Below are 20661 nucleotides of genomic sequence, written 5' to 3' on the forward strand. Positions count from 1 at the left end.
TGTGTTGTGCTCTGTCAGACTTGGGCAGCAGTATTCTCTAATGAACTGTGAAAGTGATGAGAAAATGTATCAGGAGATTCACCAGAGAGAAGAGAAGGGAGAGTGTCCCTGACGATGGCGAGTCCGTCGGTGATGCAGCCTGTGAGAGAACAGAAAATCACATCATAAAGCTGTTCAAGTTGGTGCTGTTTTCTGCCAAATATCGGGCAGGCACGTAGCTCTTTCTGTAACACGTCATGTCTGAACAAAGCGGCAAAAGCCACCAATCACAAAAACACGACGTTAAAAGCTAGTAAAGTTATTTTATGTCCAAACATGAAGCTTTAAGTAAGAGTGTTATGTGATGAGTTTTTAGTCAGACAGACACACAGGCATCTCCTGAAGATCCATGGTGTACACACCAGGGTGCAGATCGGCATGGGCTCCAACGCAAGTCCATTCAAATGAAAACACTTTGCACGACTCCTTCGTTTGAATCAACTTTGAAGCAAACAAACTCTGTAACGGAAAGCGTATCACTATTTTTGTGCGATGGATCTGCAGAAATGTCAGTCAGCGGGCGCATTTTTCCCTCCGTTGCCACAAGCGATGACATTTCCACTGTTGATTCTTCGAAGCGGAGGCAATGCACTTGTCCATTCTGCTTACCCATAAAGTGCCCCACAGCCACCAAAGCTCGAAGTTAAGTTAGGCCTATGATGCACATACACAATGCATCATATTACGTCAACGTCCGCTTCGATGCACTGTTTTTTGAAGGGGACCGAGTAGACAGGGATGAGCCCAGCGCTCATGCATATGTGCAATATAGCTGAACAAAGGTGGGGGGGGGGGCAGTTCTCTTATTACTGGTGTTGCCATTTCATGCCGGCTAAAATATCATTAAATTATGACAAGATAAAAATAGCAAATGGTCTTTCCAGCATATACTGTAAGTTCCTTTCAAAAACAGTTATGTCTACCCTTTGGAAATTGTAAATAAGGACATGAAGGACGGTGATATTCGATATTTTCCAGTGTTGCTGTATAGTTAAAAAATGAAGCTAACGCCCTTAACATGAATATTTGGAAGAAGAAGAAAAAATGTAACCCTTGAGTAATGAATTTATTTCCTCAAAAATCTCCACAAGGGACAGGGAGGGTCACAGACTGTGGGCTGTTTCATTTGTCTCAAAGAGCTAACCTGAAAATGTGGCTAAACATGCTTGAGTTATCTAAAGACATATTTGTGGTGTTCACTTCTTATAAGAGATCGCTTAAAATGAAGGACTGGATTTGTAATGAACAAAAGGGAAATACTTGTCTAGAGCAGACCAGATGTGCGTGAAGCTGCTGCTTTGGCTCTAGATCCTGTTCATCTGGAGGCTGCTTCACCACCTCTCAGGTCTGCAGTATCATCAGGGTAGGGACGGGGTTCAGTAGCATTTCATCGACTTTATCAATTTGATCCATGTCCCATGTCCCGAATCTGCTTATCGAATCTGAATCCTTTTAAATCCCTTGTCAAATCTTTTTAGGTGGTATGTTTGGTGGGGAATGAAGACTTCTTGTACTGTTTTGATTTCCCTCAGCATCATACCTAAACCACATTCAATAAGGGATTTGTTGGCTGTAGAGCTTAAAGGCAGAATAAGTAGGATTTGTTGGTTGCCCCCTCCCCCCCCCCCCCCCCCCTCGGCTTGTAGTTTCCTCTTGGATGTGTGCTTATGATCTGGCGCCTGGTTGCTATGAGTCCCGCCCTCACACCCTGCTGTTATTGGCTGGGGGCTACGCTGTCGCCCAGAAACGGCCTGAACACACCAAAATAAGAATATGCAGGCAGAGGGCAGGGTCTCTGCAGATACATACTGATGATTAAGAAAGTGAAATCCTACTCATTCATGTCTGTCAAACAAGGTGTTTTTCCAACTTGGAAGTAGATCCAAAATGGAACCGGCTATCGGAACCAAACCCTGCATCAGGGAGAGAAATGATACGAGGCTCAGGCAATCAGTAATGCCCTCAAATTGTGTTTCAAATTGCTCGCAGAGACCGTAGATCAGCCCGCCAATCAACAGGGCTTGGCCCAGTTTGACCCGAGGCCACGGGCTTTGAGTTCTTGAGCTTTTTCTGTCCACAGAAAGGGCTTATACTACCACAGCATTGATATATTGTGACTGGAGAAGGGTATTTTTTTTAAGGAATTGGGTAGAAAAATTGAGAAATAAAATTCCTCATAAGACTTTCCAGTCTAAGTGCCTTCAGACAGGACAGGTGACGCGGATTCTGTTGCCCCCTGGCAGTTTCATTTTTTAATGACTGTTATTACTGCGGACTAAGTGGCAAAGTTTGATAAATGATTGCCTTTGACGTCTGTTTCCCCCCTCGTGTTTCGGGTCACGGCAGCATTAACAGCTTTCTGAAATTCTGACTTTTAAAAGCAGAATTCCGCACTGTTCAAAATCCCAAATCTTCTTAATATTCTTGCTAGTTTTTATCATATAGCCCACCTCTGCTCGTTGCATTCTTACAGTCTGATTTGGAACGGGCAACGGAGGGAGCAAAGGCGAGGAATGCAAAATATCCGTTGCCTTGACTACTGCAAGTGGCTGGTCACCAGTCAGCAGACCCAAATCTCAGGACTGGCTTAAAACTCATCCCAGATCCCTCTCTCCAAATAAAAACATTTGTCTGCTGTAGAAAAGGGATCTTGGACTATTGAAACTGCAGACAGAGCTACAGTACATGACATGTTCTGCTAAACACAGCACTGGATAAACTACAGTGTGCCCTTTTGTTTAATACTGACAATATAATATTGCATTCCACCAATTTTACACATAAAGGTCAGTTTGCTGATCACGAGGAGCACTTCTCAGCATGTGAAAACAGCTGTGTAATGTATTGTGCGACTCTGGAGGTAGCTTTCCAAAGGCTGAAAAATCAACCTTGGTGATGTCATCAGGGTTATCTCAGTTAAGGTCCTCAAATTTCAATTATAGTCAGCGATGGGTCTTAAAAGTTGATACTAGAATATTATTATTATTAGAATATTATTATTGATTCTGAGCTTTCGTTCAACCTCCACATTAATGCCATTATAGAAAATGAAAACCAAGGTCTGGACATTCTTTATAGGTCCAAAATTGTTTTTCTGTTCATGTCAGAAAAGAACTTGTCATCCCATTGTTGCTACCCATTTTGGATTATGCTTATATTGTGTATTATAATACTACTAAGTCCCATCTTTTACCTTTAAATGTTATTTCCAATAGTCTGTGTAGATTTGTTTTGAAATGCCCGTTTCAAATCAGTCTTTGTGACATGTATAAGACTCTTAACTATATCAACTACATGCTTCTAGTTCCGCTGTGAAAATAGTTGCATAATGTCTTCTGAGAAAATAACCCTGATGATGTAATAGTGATGTCGCCAGGCTTTCAGCTTTATCAGAAAATTTGCAATGCAAGCTTGAGGTGTGGACTTTGAAATATATGGGTGTCTAACTAAAGACACTATCATACTGAATTATGGGAAACGTAGGATCCAGGGTTTTGGGGGGCATGCCCCATACTAGGGAAGCAAGGGTACATGAAGCGGTCTCGGCCTCTGCGGCTTCGATTTTGCAGATTCTTTTTTTTTTCTCATAAGCGTTCTAACTTTATGGAAGTGCAATACTAAATTGCAGGAGTACTCCTTTAACGTTCCCTTTGATTGGGAGAATTTACTGTTATACATCAATTCCATTACCTTTTTGTGTTTTTCAAAACAAGCCTTTTTTTTTTCTTCATTTGTCATGTTCATGTCCATGTCCTTTATATGAACCACCCAACAGGTAAAATACAAAATTAATTACAATAACAAAGTACAATACAAAATTGCTGTACATCTTTAATATTGCAATGCTAATATGTTTTGATATAGCCCTTTAGGTCATAACCTGAAAATGCTACTTCATGCCAGACTTGATGCATAACCCCATTTAAATGGATACTTCTCGCAGGATATAGCGCCAAGTTGAAGCTAGTTCCAGAAACAGAGACAGGGGGGGCTGTAGCGTAGTTCTCCAGCGATCCACACATACACGCTCCAGATCTCACAATAGCGGAGCACCTTTTGGATGAGAAAAATAGAATTTTTGTAGTATGAATGGGCTGCTGGAAAATCTGCAGGCACTGTGCGTGACGCTCTGTCAAGCATGAACCGAGATCCCCCTTCGTCTGTTCCAACACAAAGCCTACAAGCTGGATGGTTTATCGTGGTTTTAGAAGTCTGAAATCTCGGCATCTGGCAAAGTTGTGGTTGGTATTGGTATCAATAAATCCCATCAACCTCACACTGACATATTCTAATGATTTTGTGCTATAGGACAGTAGCTAATAAGCAGAGGGAATACATTTCCCTGTGTTTTCCAGCTACCTTTGAAGCCTGCAGAGTTACAGTTCCTCTGCAACCGACTCTTTCTGCTGTGAATCATGAATCAAGCTGTGCGCAGAGCATCATTTATATGAAAGTCAGAGCTACACGTCCGCTGGGATATGAGCAAAAAAGGGCAAGAAAATGTGGCACCGGCCAAACAATCTGTCGTCATCTTCATAGAAGCCTTGCATCATACATCAGTGACAGCATACATGTACGTCCATCCATGAATATTCTCAAATGCTCATCAGGCTGTGACTTGTGCCTTCTGATGACTGAAGAGATGTGTTGAAATAGTCGAAATTGTCAGTACTAAGAAAACCAAAGCTTCATATGCATACGTATGAATCTTATTTTGAAATACGACTGAGATGTTTGCTAAATCTACGTCTTTTTTTTCTACATTCTGAATTCTCCCAGACGACATGATGTCAGATCTCTTAGCCGGCCGACCTATAACCCGTCATTGACGTTTCCCTTCTCGCCATTCTCACAGTGACCTAAAGCGCAGAGTCAGTATTCTTATCGACGGTTCCCTCATCATTGCCCAAGTCAAGCCGGAGGATGCTGGGACATACACCTGTGCTCCCAGCAACAGCCTGGGCCGACCACCGACTGCCTCTGCCTACCTAACAGTGCAATGTGAGTGTCCTACATCTTTTTTTTTTTTTTTTTACACACTTTTCATTTGTTATATGTGCTAAACGTTAGAGTCTCTTCTGGTACATTATATACTAATAACTAAATAAGCTATAAAAAAAAAAAAGAAAGCTAAAACACATCTTTTATGAAGAGTTAAAGACTTTATGAAGAAATTATGAAGACTATAATGTCCATTAATCTGCTTCATCAGGACTCTGTGGGTGGAGCTTGATCACATTTGATTTACAGTGACCAAACAACCCTCCGGCTTTCATCAGATTGTTGATTCAAATGTTGCTACTTCATGATTGGTGCATGGACGTTTGTGACATCCCCTTTGTCCATCGGAGCCCCACCGGCTTCTAAACAGTGAGAAAAGGACAGACGAAAGCACAAACACAGAAAGTCAGGTCACATGAGACAAGAAAAGGTGTTGTCACTTTGGTAGAAACCAGTGTGTTCATATAGGATTCCATCACTCATAGATAAAGAAAGAAGTTGATGAAGAAAGTACCTTATTAGCGACTTTATATATATATAAATGATATAAGTAAATAAACCACACGACTGCGGAACAGGGACAATTTATGTCATGTTATATTCTCACCAGTTGTATCATTACATACAACAGTATTAGTACAACTATGGAAATGCATTTAAATATAATGGTGTCTACAATTTACAGTATATCATAATGTAATGTACATAAAATACAGCGACTTTGCTCAATATTTTCTAGGATGGTGATGAAGGTTTATATCTGATTACCTTTAACCAACAAGATATTGTATTTCAGTTGTGCTATGTACCAATAAAGAATGTCAAAACTTAGCGATACTCTCTGAAGGCAAATAGCTAATCCTGCATCCTTTGAAAGACGTAATGATATCGTCTCTGAAAAAGTAGTGCGCGAGCGGCACATGAAGCGGTCAGTCTGGTCCATCCACACCCACTCTGTCGCCATAACCAGCTGACTGTCATCAGAAATGTGCCGGGGGGAAAAAATAGCTTTCAGTCGGGCTTAATGAGGAGTATACAAGAAGAAAACAAGAGTTGTTTTTATTTATTGATTCAGTCTCTTTAATAGGCATGCAGTGAAACCAGAAAGCTCATAGCCTCTCAGTCATTGCCGATACCGTTTAATAGTTCACAGCAACACAACGGATTTGTGAGATTGAAACAGCTGCCTGTGGAGAAAAGTCTTCAAAAGCGCACCAGAGGAAAAAAGAAAAAATCTATTAAAATTCTTTCTATTCTGTGAGACGGGCGAGTGACAGACATAAAAAAAACTGCTTTCTGTGTGGATTGGCATTTGCAGAAAAAAGATCAGCTTCTTGATTATCAGTATAAGTATGATTGCTTCCAATGCCCCATAAAGTCATGAGCATGCTTTCATGCAGCCTGCCTCCCATGCCAGCAAACATACAATAGTTAGACTCCAAAGTTAGACAGGTCCCAATGAGCACTCATCACAAGGCTTCTGTTGAAGAAAGTAGGACGTACTGTAGCATTTAAAACGTCTTAATGTGGCGTTTGGGTATATATATATATATATATACGCTTTCTATGTTAAACGTAAAGTAGCTCAACAGTGCAGTTTGAGATGACTAATCCTTATCACTGTACATTGTTGAGGAGGGACCCCAGTTCTAACTTGAGCCTTATCTCCAAATGGGGTGGAAGAAGAGCTTCTGGTCTGTAGCAGAGGCTGCATGTCCGCAAACCACCTAGTTTCGTGTGGAAAATGCGCTCGGCGCGCCCTCTGCGCTGTGGAATCGATTTGGACACTCCACCAGTCTCCAGGCTAACTCAGTTCCGCCTCTCAGCCAAACACCTAATCCTACCCAAACACCACATTCACTTTCTCACATACACTTTTTCCATTTTGCGTTTGCTTTCTGCCTCTCCCTCCCTCCTGCGTCCTCTCTCTCTCTCTCTCTCTCTCTCCCCTGCCTCTCCCTCTTCATTTGTACTCATTTATATGTATATATATATATATATATATATATATATTCATACGCACACCAACACATCTCTATCTCTCCCTCCCTCTGTCTTCATCATGGGTTGCCGCCTCCTTATTCTCTCCTCCCATAACACACTCACGCAGTCCCTCCGAGCTCTGGAAAGACGACGCCTTGGCGAATTTGTCACATCTGGCTCGTATTTGGAGCAGGCAGGACGAGCTCTGAGATGTTTGAGCCTCGCCGACCGGTCAACCGGCCACTGGGCAGTAGTCAAGGCAACAGACATTTTGCATTCCCTCGCTCTCATTGCCTCCTTTTGATGGCTGTACATTAGATTGTGTGTGTGTGTGTGTGTGTGTGTGTGTGTGTGTGTGTGACGGACAGAGGCAGGCAACACCAGTTGTGAGGGAGGGGGGCGGGGGGTGAGAAGTGAGAGAGGGGGATTACATCATTGCTGTAAGACCAGGGACTTTTCTCTGTCAGACTGCAGAGGGCTCTCTCTGTCTTTCTGTCCTATTCTTTCCTCTTATTTGCGTCCTTCCCTTTTGTTCCCTCTTCCCGTCTTCATCCCTTCCTCTCAATCCTCCACGCTCACCCTTCCACATTTGTTTCATGCCCCCCTTTTTTTCCTCCCCTCTGCCTCCTCCTCTGTTTAAACCTCTCTCCCACAGCCTGCCTCTCTCCCTGTCCTCCCTCTGTATTTCTCCCTGAAACGCCTGCCAGTGAATAACTTCCCTAAAGCATCTTGCAGTGGGAACCAGCGTGTCGTGAGCGATAGCGCTGTCTGAGGGCTATATTTAGAAACCTGGCTGATATTCTCGTCTGTGGTGCCGGTGGCGGCGCTCCTCCGGGCTCTTTGTGGCGGAGCGGGCCAGCGGTTAGGACTTTGGAGGACAGCAGTTGTAGTGCAAAGTTGTTCTGGCGACGGCGCGGCCAACCGACCTCTCCCTGTGCTTCAACCCCCCGCCCCCCCCCCCGCCATCTCACCCTCTCACTCTCTCGTCTCCTCTCCTTTGCGACGCCTCTTGCCTGCTTCGTCGTGTTCGCAGTCACGCCGCCTCTCTCCTCCGCCAGCTCCTCTCTGCCTTACGTCATCCAGTCACCATCTCTCTCTCACCTGTCCTCTTTCCCACGCTCGTGCTCAGCCTCGCTCGTCCTTCCTCTCTGTCTCTTCGCTGATAGCGCTCACTCCTCCTCTTCGCCCCTCCTCCTCCTCCTCCTCTCACTCACTCCATTTCTCCTCCTTATCAACCAGTGTCTACTTTGAAGCGCTCCTCCTTAACCTCATTTAGGCACCACGCTGTTCTCTCCCCTCTTCAGAATTCTGGATTTAGGAAGGGGAAGTTTTAGCTTCTCCTCTCCCCGCCAACCCCCTCCTTTCCCTCCTCTTAGCCCCCTTTGCTCTACCAGATGGACTTTCTTTCTTGTGTGCCCGCCTTTGCCCAAAGGGTATAGCTCGACCATACTAAATCCCAATTATATAAAACAGAGAGAAGAATGTGAAAGGATAGCCACTAATGTGGGGCAAATGTGGTAATAAAACTCAAACATATCAGAGCTGATGTGATAGAGGTGAGGCGGGTCAGGGATGGTGTGATGTAATGTGATTTTTATGTACTGTCTATAAAGAATGTGACAGTTTAATTTGGTCTAAACATAACGGGACATGGCATAGCTACATGGGGCAACACAGATTTTGTAATAAGAAAAATTCTATTGGACGTATTTGTTAAATGGTCCCTGGGTGCTACATTGAGAGTCAGGATGTAGGATGTACACATGTCACGTGCACAATGCTGTTCATTAAAACCCGTGTGCATGCTGTGTTCATTGTTGAACAATATACCCTCTGCAAGCTTACGCAAATGCTGCTCTGAGACCAGCCAAAGTGGTACGATTTCCCAATCTTCTCCACACAGCTATTGCAATCACCAGGCGCCGGGTTTCCCAAACTACAAAGAGATGTTTTAATCAGTCAAGTTTTCTCTCTCTCTCTCTCTCTCTCTCTGTGATCCAGATCCTGCCCGTGTGGTAAAAATGCCATCTGTCATCTACGTGGCCATTGGTCTGCCCGGCTTCATCCGCTGTCCTGTAGATGCCAACCCCCCTGTAACTCTGGTTAAGTGGAAGAAAGACGGCCTCCCTCTCCGGATAGAAAAGGTGAGCTGGAGCGGTGCTGCAGCTTTGGTTCCGCTCTGCAACTGCAAACGAGTGTGTCGTGTCTTTGGCGGACGCTTCGAGTGATTCCATGTTTCACGTCAGCCTTTCGTTCTCAGTGTGCTTCCCTACGGAAGCCCTGAGAGGCAAGTAAGAAAAACATTCTTATCCAAGTTGCCAAAAAGTTTGGCCAATTTTTTTGCTATAGTCTAATGTTGTTGTTTTTTTTTTTAATAAAGTTTTTTGGCAGGTGAACTTTTTTTTTTTCCTGGATCAGATGTTTGTTGTTATAATACTCATTTTGGCCATGTTCCAAATAGGACAAAAATGTTTTCCTCCAAGTGGGTTTTGTCCATGCACTGTAAACACAAGGTACATACTGTATATGCAAGCTATTAGCACTGATTAACATACATTTCTAGCTTGCTAGCACACAGTATACAGTATGTACCTCGCGTTTAGGATTTCTTTTCACCTGCCAAAACTCACCTGTTTTTGAAAAAGAAAAAAAAAATTAAGTAAAAAGATTATCCTGGCAAAACCTGTCTTTTTGCTTCCACCTGTTCTGAAGTCATAAACAAAGGAGGGAAAACAATTTAGATCACCAGAACGTTTTTTTTTCTCTCACTTGCCTCTCAGGGCTTCCGTACTTCTCTGTCTCTTATTTGAGCGAAAGATTCATCTGCCCAGGGTTATTGACAGGATGTTGTGATTGATATTATCTATGACAATACATTACTCTTCCTTACACACAGTCCATGACTTCTCCATCCACAGTACCCTGGTTGGAGCCAAATGGACGATGGGAGCATCCGTGTGGCAGAGGTGACGGAGGACTCTCTCGGCACCTATACCTGCATGCCTTACAATGCCCTGGGTTCCATGGGATGGTCCCCTCCCGCTCCCCTGGTGCTAAAGGTGCACCCAAAGTCACTGTGTATTTAAATGATCCCAAAATAGCAAGTGGGCTCTTTTTTACTTACCTGTTCTGGCCGTTTCACAGGACCCTCCCAAATTCTCAGTGGTTCCTGGAGGGGAGTACAGGCAGGAGGCTGGGAGAGAACTTGTCATCCCCTGTGAGGCGGAGGGAGACCCCTTTCCCAACATCACATGGAGGAAGGTAAGACACCTTCCACACTCTACCCCCCTCCCCCCATCACCCTCCCTGCAGTGGATTTTAATTACTCAAACCACTGTATGTCAGTTTAGTGTTTTTAATCACATTTTAATGACGTCTATAAAACATGCAATCAAGGGAACATATTAGATTCTCTCAATTGTTTGCTTGATTGTGAGGCATGTTTAATCTTGCTCCCTGACTACTGTGTGATTAGCTATTGTTTTTGTCTCCCACTTATGAAATCCATAATTCATCATTCTGTATAATTTGATACCTAAGTTAGATATTGAAAGCAATATTATTGTGGCATTATTGCACGTGAGATTTTGAGATGGATATTTTTAACGGCTGGTGAAGCGTTCCCTACCATATGTGTGTGTGGCCTGTGTGTTGTGAAGTTTGAGTGACACGTTCCAACCTATTGTGCGCCTCTCTCCGTCTCTCTCTCTGTCACTGGCCGACTCTGTCTCTGCGTGGACCGCAGGTAGGGAAGCCCAGCAAAAGCAAGCACAATGTTCTGCCCCGAGGCAGCTTACAGTTCAAGTCACTCACAAAGGAGGACCACGGGGAGTGGGAGTGTGTCGCCACCAACGTTGCCACGAGCATCACTGCCAGCACGCACGTCCAAGTCATAGGTACCCAACGTGTACACACACACACACACACACACACACATATACATGTCGAAACCTACACAAATGCACACATCACACCAGAATCTCAAAAGCGCAGTAACTGACTGTTCATTTTCACGCAGCGTGACGTATGTTTTTTGGAACAATGGATCTTTGATTTCAGAAAGAGGCAGACTAAAGCAGCTTCTCACTTCCAGCCGACGACTGTCGATTTGTGCCGCCTGCAATGAAGACAGCGGCAAAATCGTTATCGGCTGGAAGCTAGCGATCTAATTAGCGGTGCTTGCTTAGTGGTGGATATTTTTTTTGGAGTAGTAGATACTACTCCAAGAGGAAATTTGTTTGGAACAACAGTGGTGCTTTTATTGGTTGCTGACCGCTGTACTTCCAGTCAAATCAGAGCGGGACGATGACTGTATTGAACTGGCTCCTGATTGGTTCCCTGTTGTTTTGGCGCCAGTATGGCACCTAAACAATGGAACTGGAAATGAGAAAAAAAAAAAAGTATATTAAGAACTGGCTAGCTTTATTTACATTTGGCAGTTAACACGCTTGACCACCTTTCTTATTTTCTTTACAGTTAGTTGCATTGTGTTGCTGGCTCACAGTAAATGTATTTGATAAGTAGAATGAATGTGCTGCATCACAGCAAGGCTACTCAGTGACTACTGTGCCCTTTTTTAACAACACCTTCTCATGGTTTTCCCTCCCTGCAGGCACAAGCCCCCACGCCCCCACCAGCGTCCGCGTGGCGGCGGCCTCCACCTGGGCCAATGTGTCCTGGGAGGCGGGCTATGACGGAGGCTTCCAGCAGACATTCTCAGTCTGGTATGGCCATGTGTGAGTCATCCCAGCATGCTTTGCTTCCTGCTTTTTCTTCTTCCAGTACTTCTTCCATTATTTCTGAAAAGGTCTCCTCCAGGGTTGTGTTCAGAACAGTTGTGAAAACGTAGAGATGGAAATACATGGGGATCTAGTGAGTTTTCATCTCTACTCGTGGAATTTCTGGAGGAACGGATGAAAAAAAGAAATAAGCTGCAACTAAACTGAACATGACCCAAAGTCCTCTGTCCTGCTGCTGCTGCTGCTGCTGCTGCTGCTGCGTTGCTGCCGCTTGACTGGGGAAAGGCCTGGGTTGAAATGTTTAATTCATTTAATTACTTGAGATTTTTAGCCATGACCGGCGCTAGTATACTCTTAATCATATGGAAGAGATTTTTGCTTTTTAACATACCCACAATGTATAAAATGTTAAAGTGCAGTAAAACAAAAACGCAGGTGTCATCTTGCTGCTAATCCTGGGTTGGGATGCAAGGGGTTAATACATATCAAAGTGTCTAATTAAACGCAGTACGTCATCTTCTTGAAGGAGTGTGAGGTACTGTTTTAACCCAGGTCTACAAGGGAGCTGTCTGTAGTTTGGCTGATGCGTGTGTGAGTGAAATGTCCCAAAAAAAATTAAAAGAGTTTGGTGGATTTAAGCAATGCTACCAACTCTGTATGCTTTTCCAGTGGGGGGTGTGCCGGCTGAAGATGTAGCACCTAATCCAGCAGTTCAGGCACGACGCAGGAAATATTTAATACATGTAATTGTGTAAAACGCTCCCGTTCAGCTGGTTCTTGAACTCAGGAGTTGGATGCGTTCTATTCTGTTATCTGAAAGAAAGAGCGCCTTTTGTCGTTGTCTGCATATTTCACCAATACACTCAATAAAACAGTGCAGCTCCAGCAGCTCTCTTCCTTAAGTGTCCTAACATGCAGTACACCTGCTCATGAACACCGCTTTGAATAATAATCTTGAAGCAGTTTTAAAGCATTAGACATCCGTGTTGACCCAGTGTAAGCCAGCAGTATAATCGTCGGAGACGAACCTGCTGGGCTCTCTGTTGCACATCATGTTGCGTGTGACCAGCTTTGATTTCAAGGGTCTTATGGATTTGCTTTGTAGCACAAAATGAGACTCTTTACAACGTTAAACAGGAGAATACTACTGCTCTTCACCACAAACAGAGTGACTGAGGATTTATGGAAAATGCGATCTTTGTAAAATTGCTGAACTATTCCACAGGATCAGGATACTTTTTTATTCTAACCCATCATGCTTTATTGAAACAGTGAGGGAACTGCAGAGCAGCAGAAATATATAAAAAAAAAAAAGAAAAAAAAAAGCAGACAGCAGCTTTAATTAATGATATCTGTACTGACAGCACACGTCCGTGAGTGATGTGAGCGGGACCAGCTTTGGCCTGCATCCGTCTCAGTGGCCTGTCTCAGGAGGTCCATGCCTCTGAAGTCCTGCTGTGGGTTAAAACCTGCATTTAAACTTCAGTAATTTGTTCATGCAGGGGATGGGGGGGCATTTACAGTAGGAGTGTTGCATAGCTGCTGCATGTGTACAGTCTTCTGCTTTATTTGGTGATCAGGTCCATCCAGCGCTGAATATATGGCATGCTGCAAAGCTGGGCGCAGCATGGGGCTTATTACCATCAAGTGAAAGTCATGTTGTGAGTGAAGTGAACGGTCAAAAATTCATGGACGAAAATATTGAATTTGACAATCTCATGATGGAGCTGCAACTGTGGCAGAGATGTGACGTTATAATGTGTTCCGACTGCGTGATGATAACAATGCTGAGAAAACGCTTTCAATCGTATCCCTGTACAGACTCTCTTTTACATCGTCAACATGAAGTCGACCTTTACCTCCATCCAAAACAAAAAAAAGTGAAGGCACTTCCGTTATCTTTTTTCCAAATCTTTCCCGACTCCCCGCACAGGCTGAAGCGGGAGCATTTAGGTCCACATGACTGGCTTTCCATACCTGTGCCTGGAGGCCGCGACTGGATGGTGGTGCCCGGCTTGGAACCAGAGACAACATACCAGTTCAGCGTCCTGGCCCAAAACAAGCTCGGCACAGGCCCCTTCAGCGAGGTTGTCACTGTGAACACACTAGGTGAGTACGCTCACTACTGCTCGACTGGGACAAAGGGATCCAGTCAAAAAAATGGCTTTGGCAGGTATGCAACTAGAAAGATCAGAAAGTTACTGCATTTATTTATTTATTTTTTTGTGCCAAACTAAAATTTTCCAATTTTAGAATTTTGACTTTCTAACATTTCCATATGAATAATTTGCCTCTAAAGAAGGAAGACCAATGTTGAACAACTGTGTGGGTTAGTATTAGGTTAATATGAATATGAAAGTAGGCCAGTTCATTTAACAGTACAAATGAATGTTGAGTAACTACAGCTGAGTTGATTTATCTGCGACGCTTGTCATTATAGGTGGTGAAATCAACCAATCGACTGTAGCCAGCTCAAACTGTCCTTTGCTGCAGCTTGTTAAGACGCTGTTCTGACAATGCCCTGTTACGTTGTCATAGATACGCGTACTGAAGTACAACATGTAACAACGCAATTCAGTTGTGTTCTGTGTACTCAAAACTTTGTTTTACAGGAAAAAAGCAGATTATCGGAATAACAAAAATGCAAAAGATTCCTTGTAAAAGCATGAACTAGGCTCTGGTTGAATCATTGTGCATCATATAATTCCTTACAGCCGTCAGGAAAGGGACATTTATTAAGTATAAATGAAGGTGTCACACGTTATTACTTATAGATAAGTGACATGCTGAAAATTGGGATAACTATTCACGCTTCATCACCTTCTGTGTCAGCCAAGGAGAAGAAATAAAGAAGACAAAGCATTTAGCCCAGGGGCTGCTTGTTGTCTTCTTCTTCTTCCTTTAAAGACCTTGAAGGAGGAGGTATAAGCAAGTGAAGATGAAGTGTTTGTGAAATGATCTTAAAGGGCGCGAGGATGAAGGAGATGAAGCAATGGGGAGGAGGTACATGCTCAATGACATCTAGTCACAGTCCAGTTACGATTCATGTGTCAACATGTGTGAACCGCCCACTGCACAATGTCGCTCACACACACATCCTCAACCCCTAATGTGCTCTTTCAGTATTTCCTACAAGTACCCCTGAACCATTGGTGCTGCTTACCCCACCACGGTGCCTCACAGCCAATCGCACGCAGCAGGGAGTCCTGCTCACCTGGATCCCACCTGCCAATCACACAGCACCGATCCAGCATTATGTCATGGAATTTCGCCTGGGGGAACGATGGGAGGTCTTGGACGACAGCATTCCAGCTGGGGAGACGGAGCTGCTCGCCCGAGACCTCATCCAGGTAAAAGACAGGACACGGGACTGTGGGACTACGCTAGACCTACGTCTGCCAGGTCCAGGCTAAAGAGATGTCTGGGGCGTAGTGGAGGGTTAAGCACAGTATGAAGCTGTAGATAGAAATCTTACAAATAAAAATCACTGTTGGCGGGGCCAGGCAGTTAGAAACCCAGCTATCACCTGATCTTACATCTACAGCTAGATTTCCATCCGAACGTAGCGCACATTGACATGAGCTCACTGTGTCACACATGTAAACAAATCGGCGTGTGCAGACGTGACCAGCTGGTTTAGTTTTGTTTGGGCTTCGTTTGAAATGATTGATAGAAAATGTGGAATTATTTGCAAAGCTTAAACCTGCAATAACATTTTTGACTACTTGAATATCCATTGAAGCTGCTTTAAGGAAGCTGTGCTGCATGCCCCGCTATATGTTGGTTTGCTTGAGTTATTATTCCCAAGTCTCTGCAGCAGAGGCGACCATTTCAAAGTTATCATGATCCCTAGTGATATTTTTCCTCTATCATCCCTTCACGATCGCGATATTCATGCTGCATCATCAAGTCAAACCTCTCCAGAACAATATTTGGAAGGAAGCTCGAGCGTGTCATCGTTTTCCTTTCATCCAGTCGTTATCTGAATCTTTAGAAATCAGGTAGATCCAGTGAAATGGGACCAAATTTCGTTTCTCCCTCGTTTGCTCGTTCCCGTCTGTATTCATGTGACAGTTTCCCGCTGTATGCTGCTGAAGGTGTAAGAGCCAAAGGAAAAAAAACGTGTACTTGTAATACCTCGGCTCGCAAGTAAATGAGTGCATTGAAATCGTAAATCTGGTGTAATAGAGGTTTTGTCAGTTTTCAGCGTATAACACTACGTAATGGCTGACATCAGTTATGTCACTTCTCAACAAGTTTGACTTCTGGTTTCAGATGCCGTCAGACCGCACATTTACAAACGCTGAAATAATTGCCCTGTTTAAGGAACAATTGCTTTGTTTTTCAGACCGTGCTGTTAATGCTCTAAATGACAAGTGCCCAGATCAGATTCTGTATGCGTGTAATAATGTGCTGCCACGTCCACCTCGGTTGTCATAGTAACACTGCAGGTGTGCACGCGCTGACTCACTTTTCTGACCATCGCCGTGGATTTTACTGCATGGCATTTCTACGTTTTGTTTTTTCTTACCCTTCCCTGCGTGTTGGGTGCGACGTGCACAACACTCACGTGCTTTCATTTCTGCAGGTCTGCGAGCGGCTCGCACTGAGCTCAGAGTAGCAGCTGAAACATGAAATTAAACACGTGATGGTGCACACCGTGGCAATATAAATCATGAATACGGTCTTTCTCAGAGACATTTCCTCTACAGCGAAGGAGAAGCGATGTGTCTTTACTGTTTTATGCTAATTCTCCTGCCATGACATGTTTGAGCTTCTGTCCTTAAATTTAACTACCACTTTCAGCTCCATGCAGATGCTCTTATCTATCTTTTATACAGCAAACACCCACACACACACACACACACACACACATCTCTCCAGCTCTCTCAACACATACACGATGCACCTCGCTTGTGTAACTTTCTCACTGCACCTCACTGAGGCTGAGGTAGTTTGACCAGGAGGGATTGCTGTGTTTGGTTGCCTGCAAGTGGATGGTAGGATGTTTGGTGTGAAACACCTCTCCACAGTCAAATCCCTTTTTTCTGCCGTTAATTGTGCGGTCAGCTCAGCCCACAGCGCACTTGTCAGAAGGTTTCTGAGTGTTACGCCAACAGGACAGCCAAGTAGGTATTGTAGCTGACCCTGCACTGTGGGGAGCACCAAGAAAATGAAAAGGGGGATTCCAAAAGGCTTAATTTGTCTTTTCATCCTGACTTAGTCGTCTTGAGCCCCATTAATCATCCATTATGATATTCACGTAATCAGTTCGTTTTATATTGAGATTCTTGCCGTGTTTTTTATATGTGTCTTGCTCCTTCTCACACATATTGTTCTCATCACCGCACAGCCACATTCACCAGCGTTTACGCCATTCAGCTGTCCGAATAAAATTCAGAATTGAAATAATTGTAAATCAGTAAACTGTATCAGCCAGATTTCCCTAAATTTAGTGTTGACAGATTTTAAAATTCCCCCAAGACTTGTCAGAGACAGATTGAAAAAAGTATGGACAAGATCAAAGGTCAAACTCCAAACATGCTGGATCTACTTTCCCATAATGCAACTCGTCAGAACCCGCCCTGCCTGGTGAATGCCCCCTCGCCTTTCAAAGTCCACGCCGTGGTTCATAATTCATTCATTCATTCATGTAACAGGCTTTCTGTTAAAACATTCAAATGTCAAGGCCAATCCAAGATAACGCTGACGACGTCACTTTGACATCTGGAGTGTGACTTTGTCAGATTTTAGAAGTACAGACAACTGCCGTGCTAAATGGTAACTGTCACTAACGCTATTATTTGCGAAGCCTTGGTGGCTCTTTGGAGACACAAACAGAACCCTGCCTGAACCTTTCTGACCCCAGACAACGCGATCCGGACCCCCTGAATGCCTGAACGCTGATCTCTCTGTTCTCCCGCTCCTAGGAGGCGTGGTATGAGTTCCGTGTCATGGCCGTCATGGACGACATGATCAGCGAGCCCAGTAACGTCGTGGGAGTGTCCAGCACAGGTGAGCCATCACACCACGTAATGCATGAACAAATTCCCCTGTGGCCGTCAGAACATGAAAGTGCAAATATCAAAATGTTTGAACCCCATATTACACCGTATATATGCATGTAAAACCAATGAGGGACTGAGGGAAGAAAGGGCAGGTCTTCTTGGAACTCGCCACCTTGAATACAGAGGAGCTTTCCTCGTCAATGCTGGGATTCAACCCGACAACCTCTGGCAGTAACCTGCATCTCTAACCTCAGGCAATCTTCACTTTTCTGAGGGGCTCTGGATGTATTGCACACGCAGCAACTCCCAACTTTACATTTTGCCCGCTCAGCACTATTAATTTTTTAGCTCGCTTTACATGCACACTCCTTTGTACCATCCTGAAGAGTATGACATCATCGCTCTGCCTGTCTCCCACGGATGGCATCGGGCTGCTTTGTGCTAAAAAAAAAAAAAAAAAAAAAAAAAAAGATTCATTAAAGACAGTCTTTTTTTTTGGTAATGAAAGTGTGTTTTGTGTCTGAAATTAAACCCCTCAAAATGTGATGTCACTCCCCTGCAGAGGTCACTGAGTACACATCATTTGGTAAGAGCAGCTGTTGGGAGCATTTATAGAGGAGATTTGCTCTGGGAAGCCTTGGATCTCTGAAAGTCCTCTGCTGCCCCCTACTGGTAAAGGCGGAGCTCTATGATATGTGGCGATCAAAGGCTCCTGCTCATTTCTCTGCTGATGCGGTATTAATTGTCTGTGTGTTCATTTGACTGCTGTCTTCTGTGCACATTGTCCATCACTATCATACAATAAAACCATGATGCGGACACATCCTGTCCTCCCAAAGACGACAGGCGTTCTGTTCTTTGGCTGATCAGTAGTAATTTCAAGCACTAATATTGGTAGAGGTTCAATTCTTTGCAGTTTGCTGTGTCATGCTTCGCTGCAGCTCTAACAAAGTTCATAACAAAGGTTGACACATTGCCCCCCCCCCTCCCTTGTCCTCCCTGGTCCTCACTTCATTAGCATGTAGGTCACTAAAACAGCTCCAGCATTCATAACCGAGGAACCGAGGACGGTCCTAAAAGTCGGTGGCTCTGTAGCCGGAGTTAAAGTAGCCGCACAGCACGTTGTCCTCTCTAGTGATGGGTTTTCATTATCCTGATGATATTGTCAATGCACAACTGTGCCTGTCGAATTAATTCTGGCTTTGGTGCATCCCAGTGTGACAAAGTGAAGAGCGCAGCTAGTCATGTTGAACGGCGCATCAGGAAATAGGGGAGAAATGTGGCACGTGTCAGTCTGAACCGCAGTGTAGCTAAATGCTGGTTCTACGTACAGTGATGGTTTATGTTATGAATAACAGTGTTTTCAGTGTGTTCCCTTAAAGTCCCCCTCCAGTCAAAGCTGTGTCCTTTGACTCTGGTGTGTGAGCGTCACTGTGCAGAATGATGTATGTGCAGAGTTTGACACTATAGATAGATTGTCTATGTCTGCAATCTGTTGCTCTTCCTGAGGTTTTTCCTTATCCAAACGGAGGGTGTCATAAACTGGACAGGCTGTGAAGCCCCTCGAGGCAAATTTGTGATTTGTGATATTGGTCTATATAAATGAAATTGTCTTGACTTGGACAAGGCTGTGTTCACATTGATCTGCTGAAGGGGGGAAAGCTTCTCTGTGCTCACCTTATACCTCGGCCTGGGACTTTGTGACATCGCAACCAGTTTTGGAAGCCAATCGTGGTCCAGTATGAAACTTGCACAACTTAACAAGTGTGATTTGGAGACTGGAAACCTTTCAGCGCACATACACTGAGAGTCAGTGTTGGAAGAGGCACTGTAATAACACATCATCACTTACTTGTTGGAACATATTTTGTATCATCTAACTACGTCTGCAAAGTAACTAGAAAGTTAAGTCATCAAATAGATGTGGTGGAGGAAAAAGTACAGTATTTGCCTAAAGTGGTATAAAATGGACTCAAATAAAGAAGTACCTCATAAGTGTACTTAAAGTTCTTTTTTTTTATTAATATAAGGCCATATCATAACAGAGGTTATCTCAGAGCACTTTTCACATAACGCAGACTTATAATATTTGTAATATGTTGTGAGTGAAACAGTATTTGCCTGCTGCCTCCTCCTGCTAAGGCATCACGGCGTGTACCCTGCAGAAATGCCCATTTTGAAGACACGTGCTGTATAGCTGTATAGCTCATCTCTATCATATTTGAATCTCATGGGGTATGGCAGGAGCCCTTCAAAGGCCCCTCTGCAGGAATCTACAGATTAGGGAGGGTGGCAAAAAAGCACGGGGGGGGATGCACACCTCTGGGAAAAAAAAACATTAGAAAATCCTGATTCAGTTTCTCACATGGTCAGATAGCTGCCTGGTCAGAGCGCAGTGTGCTCTTACAGGGGACGGTGTGCATGGTCATCTCACCCCATCCGTCAGAGGCAGAAAATGAACGTGGATGTTAGCGGCTCTGCGTCCGTCCCTGACCCTTCCCTCCTCGCCTCACAGACTTCTTCCCTCCCCCAGAGATGGTGGAGGAACGGGGACTGGCGCGACCTGTGGTGGCTGGCATTGTGGCTACCATCTGTTTCCTGGCGGCAGCTGTCCTGTTCAGTACGATGGCCGTCTGCTTCGTCAACAAGCAGCGGCGGCGGAAGCTCAAGAGGAAAAGAGGTGAGTTCGTCAAGCGAATTCTTTTCAAAAATATCGCAGAAAACAACATGAAAAAAGATTCTGCCATGCTTCATGTTGCTGGGTGTGTTTTTTTTTTTTTTATCACTCATCACTTATGGAAAAGCACACATTACCTAACTTGTACTTTACTGATGCACGTACTTGAACTGCACCCCCATGCCGCTTTATCTGACTCATATCCTCTCAGCTT

General features: G+C 44.2%; 1 protein-coding gene across 1 annotated transcript in view; it reads left to right on the top strand.

Annotated features, from left to right (window-relative positions):
• Positions 1-20661, top strand: part of LOC139295365 (protein turtle homolog B-like) — a 96206-nt gene that overhangs the window by 55049 nt on the left and 20496 nt on the right. Inside the window, exons 7-16 of the mRNA XM_070917549.1 lie at positions 4895-5040; positions 9025-9167; positions 9942-10082; positions 10168-10284; positions 10769-10919; positions 11636-11759; positions 13696-13871; positions 14886-15112; positions 17693-17777; positions 20286-20450. Coding sequence (XP_070773650.1) covers positions 4895-5040; positions 9025-9167; positions 9942-10082; positions 10168-10284; positions 10769-10919; positions 11636-11759; positions 13696-13871; positions 14886-15112; positions 17693-17777; positions 20286-20450 — 1475 coding nt within the window. The remainder of the gene's footprint in view (positions 1-4894; positions 5041-9024; positions 9168-9941; positions 10083-10167; positions 10285-10768; positions 10920-11635; positions 11760-13695; positions 13872-14885; positions 15113-17692; positions 17778-20285; positions 20451-20661) is intronic.

Source organism: Enoplosus armatus, chromosome 13 (assembly GCF_043641665.1).
Source record: "Enoplosus armatus isolate fEnoArm2 chromosome 13, fEnoArm2.hap1, whole genome shotgun sequence".
In the NCBI taxonomy this organism is placed as follows: domain Eukaryota; kingdom Metazoa; phylum Chordata; class Actinopteri; order Centrarchiformes; family Enoplosidae; genus Enoplosus; species Enoplosus armatus.